Source organism: Brachycentrus maculatus, unplaced genomic scaffold, assembly GCF_059751285.1.
Source record: "Brachycentrus maculatus isolate JH-2025_06_01 unplaced genomic scaffold, ASM5975128v1 h1tg000837l, whole genome shotgun sequence".
NCBI classification, from domain to species: domain Eukaryota; kingdom Metazoa; phylum Arthropoda; class Insecta; order Trichoptera; family Brachycentridae; genus Brachycentrus; species Brachycentrus maculatus.
Genome location: NW_028281564.1, coordinates 45,274 through 55,010, shown reverse-complemented (window position 1 = coordinate 55,010; position 9,737 = coordinate 45,274). Strand labels below are relative to the sequence as shown.

Here is a 9,737-nt window from a genome sequence, read left to right as displayed (position 1 = left end):
ATAAGTTTGTGGAAGTGTACCCATGGCGCAGCAATAGCGCCCTGACGCTTTAACGGAAAATATTTGTATTATAATTGGGACTTTATTTGAATCGTTTTATTTTTCATCATTCATAGAAATACTAATTACATTCAGTTGAATGCATATTTGTTTACCAACTAAAAATATTTTATCCCGCATAATACAATTCATAAAAGTTTTGAAAATAATTATTAAAAACATTTTATTAAAATAACATCTTCCAAAATAGAAAACAATTTTAAAATTGTTGGTAAATATAAATATAATAAGAGTATTTAGGAAGAGAAAACATATGTTAATAGTTTTTATCATTATTTGTTGCGTGGCGGTGCAATGGATTCGGATTAAGTTTCACGAAGTTTGGTGATAGATTTCAGTCCAGAGGGTCCTGTGATGAGCAGCAGAGGGGTAGAGTCCAACGTCTCCTGAAGAGTGCGTGTGCATCTTTAATTTAATAAAAAATCATAAGATATTGTGTAACATTAAAACAGACACATACCTCAGAAGTTGACGACGAAAAAGTCATGAAAAATAGTAACTAATATTCTGTACCTTATAAATGTAAACGATTTCACAAAATTCATTTATTATGAGAACAAAAACACTTAATAATTCATCTAAAAGACATGGGTACTCGCATATAGAGAATTTAGATGCAGGTACAAGGATGGATTAATAAAGCAGTAATTGTTTTTTTCTTCTTTTTTATTGCTTGTATTGAAGGACATTAAAAACAATGCGTTTGTTTCGTTTACATACACATTATACAAATAATTTTATATACTACTACTTATCAATATTCGCTCCCTATGTGGAGCATATGGAGTTCACGAACTGCCTTTAGGCAGCTTGTGAACTCCATGTGCTCCACATAGAGAGCGGATATTCCTGAAGTTGCCTGTCGGCTGCCAGCTCCCTTGCATCCTACCAAGTCAGGTCCGCGTCCCGGAGTTTAGACGAGAACTGCCGACGGATTATCACCAGTGAACGTCCTGGGCGGCGGGGACCTGATGCCTTGTAAAAGAGGCGAGCTCGATAGCGACTCTCGGGAGGCATGCGAAGTACACGGTCTGGCCAACTGAATTGCTTTTCTTGGCGACAGTTGTGACTATGCGTCCCACGTCGTATTTCCAGGTTTTTCACGAAGTCCAACCACCGCAAGCCTATAATTTTTGGCAGGCATCTATTCTCAAAGCTGAGTCTACGGCTGCTCTGGGCCATTGTTAGGTGTCATGTCTCACAGCCTATTTTATATAATTTGGGCAATTTTGATTCCCCTATCAGAAGAATTTCATTTGTCAGAATCGCGATTGTTTTTTATTTCTCTAGGACAGAACGCCAAAGGAGAGAAACTTATATAGATAAGTATATCTTACAATAGATGTAAATATAGTAAAACCTCGTTTCACACTATTCCAGGAGTTGACAAAAAACGATGAATAATCGAGGAAAGTTTTAAAGAAAGCAAAAGAAATATAAAAAATGGAGTTAACAGTTTCTAATAGCATTATAACATGTCTTTTTTTTCAGCCAATTTAATTGCATTTTCTCATATCTGATAAATAAAATAACTTCAATTTAGTGCACCAAGATAAAACGTAAGGAAATTAAAGTCGTCATATTTTTCCACGTTTTTTTGAAAATATAATGTAATATCACTAACTGATCTCGCACTACCAAGGTACCGCCACCCATTTTTCTTAGCAAATAAATAAATGTTTAGAAAATAACCATTTTCAGGGCTTTTTTCATGTAACGCGGTGGAACGGTGTTCCGGCACCTTTTTTCACGGATATATATTTTTTAATTTTCCAAATCAAATTAGACGAAATACTGTTTGTGCTTTCATAATTACAATCTTTATTTACAAAATTTCTCAAAATAATAAAATATGGTATTGTAATGAATATTTAAATGATATTTCAATGTATTTTTTTTGTAAAAAGCTTGACATGAAGTGGGTTCTAGGACATTTTAAGTTTAAAAAAAGCGCTAACTATTCTACATAATTCTACTTTAAAGGCGGTTAACAAGGCTATTTACGATGGCATACCGACTTACATTGCATTTGAAGTCAATAACTGACTTCAAATACAATATAAGTCGGTATTGCCATGGTATAAATTGATTTCACGTCAGTATAGCGCTGTTGCGTCAGTGCCGACTTAAATATTGTCGACTGATGACTACATGATGATGTACGTGTAAACAGCGTAAGTCAGTGTTTTATTTTTTTATCTAACATTGGGTGTTTGTTGCTGGTATCTACACCCACCTAGTAACGTAGCACGTGTTGTTATTGGGTTTATTATTGTACCTACAACTTATAACGTGCCCTTATGTCGTCGAAAGACAAAACAGTTTCTCGAAACTTCTCGTTACTACTAACCAACTGTACCTAAAAAATAACTAACTAACCATCACGCCAAAAAAGTTCAATAATCTCCTAACTAGCCAACTACTAACTACTCATCGCGCCGCTTCTCCGCAGGGGTAGGCAGAGAGAATATAACGACACATACACCACTCTGTCTTTGCAAGCATTATTAGCCGCATCCAAGTTCATGCATTTCCTCACACATACCCGCCGGTTATTTTGGCTCCTAACCTGACCGCTTTTAGTTTGACATACCTACTCGTGCTTCTGCTATTTTTCTCGGTCTTCCTCTGCTTCTTTTCCAACTACATTCGCCTCATAAATTTGTTTTACCGTTCTTTCCTCACTCATTCGTTCTACATGTCCAAAGCATCTTAACACACCTTTCTTAATTTTATCGATAATGCTTATATCAGCTTTGCTTGCCTCCTTTATTTCACCATTCGAACATGTATCATACATCGTTTTGCCACACATTCATCTGAGAGATTGCATTTCGACTGCATTCCGTTTACTTTCATCCCTTTTTGGAACTAACTCTTGCTTCACTTCCATACACATTAGGTACTAGGTAGGTATCAAGGCAAATGCCTAAAAAATCATTAATAAAATATTTTTTTACTAAATAATTTAGTATTATTCTGTATGTACCGATTGATGTGGTGTCCTTGTGGCTTCGGGTTACTTCGAGAGAGCGCTGCAACGGAGATCTGCGGCAGGGTGCTGACGGTTAGCGGTGAGGGAGAAGAGGGCGGAACAGGAAATCTCTCGTTACTAATCTGTATTATTTAAAAAAGGAAACTTCAAAATATATTTTTATGTGTATATATATATATATATATATATATATATATATATATATATATATATATATATATATATATATATATATATATATATATATATATATATATATATATATATATATATATATATATATATATATATACACACAGTGAAACCTCTATCTATCGTTTTTAAAGGGACCTATCGAAATAAACTATGAATGCGGGAAAACAATGAATGCAAGATTAAGAGGTCGATACACAAGGAGATACGATCGAGTAATGATACCGTCCTCCCAATCTGCATTACCTACCAATGGTTACCATTCTAAGAAGAATACAAGTTTTAGATGCAAATAAATGTACTTCTTTAAAAAAAAATACATAGCTGAAGAGAACCAAAAAAAATTAAGTTTTCTGCATTGTAAATAATCTATGATCGACATTGGTTTTTTCACTGTTTTATTTCCATAAGTCAACAGTTTGTTTTCAGCTTTGTATATATATATATATATATATATATATATATATATATATATATATAAATATATATAAATATATATATATATATATATATATATATATGTATATATATATATATATATATATATATATATATATATATATATATATATATATATATATATATATATATATATATATATATATATATATATATATATATATATATATATATATATATATATATATATATATATATATATATATATATATATATATATATATATATATATATATATATATATATATATATATATTTGCATAAGTTATTGAATGTGCGTAGTAGATATTTTTTAATCTCTCAAATAGTGTGCATGCTTCTGAAAATTAAGGTAGGCAGAGGCTCCTCTTTATCAATATCGACCTCTTCTGTTGTATCACACAGTAATATGTATTTATTTAATATGACCCTGGACTGGTCCCTGAAGCGCGGGGACCAGTCCAGGGTCAGTTTTACAGTATACAGTATACAAATTCGCTACGGCCGTTAATGAAGGAAAACAAAAAGAGGTCCGTTATAACAAGGTTTTACTGTACTTAAATATTATAAAACTTTGCATCGAAAATATTTCGTCTTTGTCATTTCGAACCAATAAAATACCTAAGAGAAAACATATGATTTTATCATAAAGTATACATGTAATATAATATGTACAAATTAGCTCCGGCCGTTAATAAAGGGAAAAAGGGGTCATAACAAGGTTTTACTGTACTTAAATATTATAAAACTTACCATCGAAAATATTTAGTCTTTGTCAATTTCGAACCAATAAAATACTTAAAAAGAGAAAATATATTTATATATAAAAATATTATAGATAAAATATAAAAAAAATATTTTATCATAAATTATACATATAATATAGTATGTACATATTTGCTACGGCCGTTAATAAATGAAAAAAATAAAGACGTAAACAGGTCCGTTATAGCGAGGTTTTACTGTACTAAAATATTATACAACTTACCATCGAAAATATTTCGTCTTTGTCATTAGTGTGAGCCTCTCTCGCGGATACCAAAGGGGGGAGGGTAGATAGTGAGATGTAACAAGGCAGTTTAGTACCTCCTCCGAATCTTCCCGACACTCCTCCTTGCCCGCGCGCATTGTCCTGCGAGGCGCGAGCTCCGCCCACAGCGGGAACACGATACACCAGTGGATTTGACTGCAATAATAGTAATAAATTAAATCAATTCAAGTCATTTTATTCAATAATTTATATATATTTACAGCATTCGTCCAAATACTTGTTCACAAATTTGAATAATCTCCAATGAGGAGTTATTTTCTTAATTTTTTTTTTGATATACAACATATTGAGGATACCAAAATTCTTCAGAAAAAAATTAATGCCCATTATATGTAATTTTTTTAAAAAATATATAAAAATAAGAAAAAGACTGTTATACCATTAATAAAATAAAACATTAAACCTCGAGTGTAAGTCCCTCTCCAAGCTCAAGAGCTCAGTGTCTTTTTTGGAGAGGCACAGCGAATCTAAAACTTTTAAGTTTGCCATATTTTAAATGTACAGAAATTGTATCAAATTGTAAAAAAACATGTAAATATATTAAAACCACCTAAATATTTTTTTTTCTAGATGCGTATCCAGTACGTATCAAATATATTTGGCACATATATTTTTTCTCGTGCGCGTACGTAATACGGGTTAGTCCGGAATGGTGCAGAAAAAACGGGCGTATCACGTACGGTCGTATGTGAAGTTGGGTCAAAAAAATGTACATAACCGACCAGCGACTCTTGTTGCGAGCGTCGCCGCACTTCCGTCGGAAAGTGGTCCGCGAAGCCGTCCCTCGAGAAGTAGGCGTGCCGCAGGAGCTGCGCGCAGCGGGGCCGGCGCGCCGGGGCCGCGCGCAGCATGGCGCCCAGCAGCGCGCCGAGGGGACCCCGCGCGCCCCGCGCGCCCGGCGCGCCCGCGCCGCACGCTGCGCCCCGCGCGCCACGCGCGCCGGCCGGCAGCCGCGCCTGCTGCTGCGGGGTCAGCTTGCCTGCAGAGCCATATTCTCAAATATCTATTGAAACGATCCTCCCAGAGATGATGAAGAAAAAGATGTAGACCACTTTGTGAAAAAAAGTTATGACCTATGCATCAGTGAAAGCATGGAATTAGTGAAAATTTTCTTTAAATATTCTCAAATATCTATTCAAATAATCTTCACATTAGAAAAATATGTACCTGAAAGCTACAGTACATTTTGAAAATTAGAAAAAAATACGAACCATGCATCAGTGAAAAGATGGAATTAGTGAAAAATTTCTTTAAATATTCTCGAAAATCTATTGAAAGAATCATCATTTAAGAAAAAGATAAACCTTTAAGCTACAGTCCATTTTGAAGAGAAAAAAAATGCGACTCATGCATCAGTGAAAACAAGGGGGCAAGGGGGATTGCCACCCCCCTGGATTTATTTAAAATAGTAAATAATGTTACTTCCATTTATGTGTTAATAAAAAAATTGTTGCTACAGTATGCCCTTCATTACTACAATATTCTGTCCGTTCGTTCGCCGTACAAGTACGCTACAGTAAATTAAAACTACATTAAAACATTACTTAAAATATTTTGACCCCCCCTAGAAAATTTTCTGCGGGCGCCCATGGTAAATGGTTGGAACGCTCTTGAAGGGTTTAACGATAAGTGCCGGTCGTTCATGGTGCCTTACCTAATAGCTTGACGATCAAGTGAAGCTGGTCGATGTCCGACTTCCCTGGGAAGAGCGGAGTGCCTGACGTCATTTCGGCCAGCACGCAGCCCACGGCCCACACGTCCACCTCTGCACCATACCTGCGCAGCGCATGCAAGTGTGACAGATACGAGGGATACTTACATAGTGAATCATTTTCACTCATGAATTACATGAAATTATAGTAACTTTAAACATAAAGAGTAAATCCACTCACAAGTAGGCATAGGCTATGAAACTTATGAAGTTGAAGCCTGAGTAGGGACATGATAAACGGTGTTGCATAAGCCGTAGCTAGATTTCAGAGTCACTTGGACGTCAGGTAATAGGCATAGTGATTTTAAGAAGAAAACCATATCTCGACAACGGATTACTTTAGAGAAAAGTGATCTCTCATGATGGTGTTTTTTAGCTAATAAATTAATATGAAAAATCGCAAGACTATCGGTACGATACTTATTGAAATCTGTGGATAAATAAGGGATATGAAGTTTTAAGCTTTAGATATTTTAATAAAACGAAAAACGGACACCGATACACGTCATCAAATTTTACGTCATCGGGTACGTAATGGGGAGTATTCCTTTATTACCTGTTTTAAAGGGCTGTAATAGTAGTAGCGTGGATTCGTTTCTGTGACATCATTCGTTACCAACTTACGAAAACAACGTTTTTACGAAGGCGAATTTTGCAAAAGAAAATGATGAATTAAAATATTGATTATATCGGCTGTTATAAACACAAAACGAGTCTTAAACAGTCTCTGATAGGCTGAGTATGTTAAATTAGATATTCCTTCCGAGGGATAATACCCTATTACCTACTCTAAAGTGATAGTCGACGTCAGGGGGACCTGATATGATACGAACAGAAGGAGATACGTAGGTCTTTGATGATGATTTAAAAGTGAAAAGCACCTAGTTTCGCCGAGCAGCAGTTCGGGGGCGCGGTACCAGCGCGTGGCTACGTAGTGCGTGTAGGGCTCCGGGGGCAGGGCCGTGGTGCGCGCGAACCCGAAGTCGCACAGCTTCACCACGCCCAGGCGGGACAAGAGCACGTTTTCCGGCTTCACGTCGCGGTGGATAATCTGTAATCGTTGTTATACATACTACAGTAATACTTTATAGCACCTCACAAGGGCCCAGAGCAGCCGTGTACCAATAGGTGTCTGGGAATTGTGCGGTGGTTTGATTTTGTGAGGAATTAAGAGATAAGGCGTAGGATGCGGCAAATCTTTGTCACAGTTGTGACCAAGATTTTTGTGACAATGACTTTTCTTGACGACAGTTGTCATCAAGAAAAGGCGATTCAGTTGGCTTGGCCATGTACTCCGCATGCCTCCCGTGAGCCTTAATAAAGCTTGCCTCTTTTACAAGGCATCGGGTTCGCGCCGCCCAGGACGTCCACTGCTGACAATTCATCGGCAGTTCTCGTCAGAACTTCGGGACGCGGATCTGACTTGGGAGGATGCAAAGGAGCTGGCAACCGACAGAAAAGCCTGGAGACAGTTTGTGGACTACATATGCTCCACTTAGGGAGCGGATAAGGTTTAATTAACGTTGAGATGGGTACCGGGTTATCGGAGGGAATGTTATAAGGGGTTAATGACTAAAATAAGTCATTATCAAATAAAATACAAGTTAAAAACATTGACTCCCTTTTAACTGTGGTTCTTAACCGTGTTGGAGGTACCGAGCCTCACCAGAAATCAATAAATAATATAAAACTTATTATTTGTGAATGTTGATTTGAAATAGAGGGTGACTGCATTACCAAATAAATACAAGAACAATGTTATACCATTTATTTTATTTTATTCTTATTTATATTTATTGAAGTGTATATTTGTAATCAATAATATTACACGTTGTGCATATGTTTAATAAATGAATCATGAAAACTGTTTCTTATCGTCTAGTCCCAACGAACTATCTATCGTATAAGCGCCCTTGAGGTAGTATTTTACGAAAATGGCGCTTTATAAATTATCCAAAATTATTATTTATTAGGCTGGTGCGGCTTACATTATTAGCGTGGATGTGCGCCAGCGCCCTCAGGAGCTGGAAGGTGATGTGGCGGACCTGCGTGTCGGGTAACCCGGTGACAGTTCTCTCCAGTTCCTGCAGCAGGGTCTTCTCCACGAACTCGAACACCATGTACATGCGCCGCCTGCGTCGGAACACCTCTATAATACTCACGACGTTTTCGTGGTGGATTTTCTTAAGAAAAAAAACGCAATATTCATGTGAGATATAGATATCCATGTACAGGCACATTAATTTGCTATTTTTTTATACGTGTAGGTCCAGCGCTTGTACACTACACGGAATTTTTACGTCCATTTTTAATTTTTTTTTTTAATAAAAGCGACTACGACAGTTAAACGTGATCGAATTTACGCGCACCGTGATCACGCACCGATCCGAAGAAAGACTGCCAAAAGTACAAGCCAATCCAAGCCAATCATCCGTTTTATCATGCTTACCGGACTGCCGAACAGTAAAATTCCGTGTAGTACACAAGCGCCTATATCTATGCTATGTAAAAATTAGTAAGTCAAGCAACTTACAACGTTTTGATTGTGTCCAAATACTTGTTTACAAATCTGTACAAATGCTAAATGTCTCGTACACGTTACCTTCAGCATCCTGATCTCTCTCAGCGCCATCTTCCTGACAGTGGCATCCTCCTCCGTCTCCAGGAACTTCTTGATAGCCACGAGCTGTCCCGTGCCCACGTGGCGACACTTCATCACGACACCGTACGATCCTTCGCCCACCACGGATATCTTCTCATAATTCTCCATCCCCTCAATTAATCACTTTATATCCCAAGACACCATTCATCGTGTATATTCAAGATGATTTTTGCCCTTCAATATTGTAATACTGACAAATAAGTAACAAATGAATCTGTTTTGAAATTTAGATTGTTTTAAATCAATTTCAAATTTAAAGTTAGCGGTTTGACATGTCGCTCACTCCTTTCAAGAACGTCATAAATAAAAAAAAAACTTGATTTTTCAGGAGAACGTTTTTAAACTTTAAAAATATAATATAATTTTTTAAAAATAAATATCAAGCCACTTATTGAACTTTTTAGTGTGCAATAGATCTTTTTAGTTTAAACCTGAAGGCTTTTTCTTCATTTGAAAAATAACTACATTATTTGTAAAAAAAATAATTAAAAATACCTTTTCTTAAAAATGCGAAAACAACACCTTCTGCCCTGTAGCGGGTAAATATTAATTTATAAATATGCCTCTTTTGCTGGGATATAGTACATTTTCTGGGCATTCCGAAAACATGCATAGCTTAAAATTGACG

General features: G+C 36.3%; 1 protein-coding gene across 1 annotated transcript; it reads right to left on the bottom strand.

Annotated features, from left to right (window-relative positions):
* Positions 1–303: 303 nt before the first annotated feature.
* Positions 304–9,341, bottom strand: LOC148300089 (cyclin-dependent kinase-like 4). The gene is made up of 8 exons (XM_088275288.1): positions 9,050–9,341; positions 8,436–8,630; positions 7,329–7,498; positions 6,391–6,512; positions 5,342–5,715; positions 4,674–4,871; positions 3,050–3,177; positions 304–465 (listed from the first exon to the last, which is right to left on the bottom strand). The coding sequence occupies exons 1-8, from the start codon at positions 9,215–9,217 to the stop codon at positions 366–368; spliced, it is 1,455 nt and encodes a 484-aa protein (XP_088131414.1). The 5' UTR covers positions 9,218–9,341; the 3' UTR covers positions 304–365.
* Between the last annotated feature and the right edge of the window lie 396 nt (positions 9,342–9,737).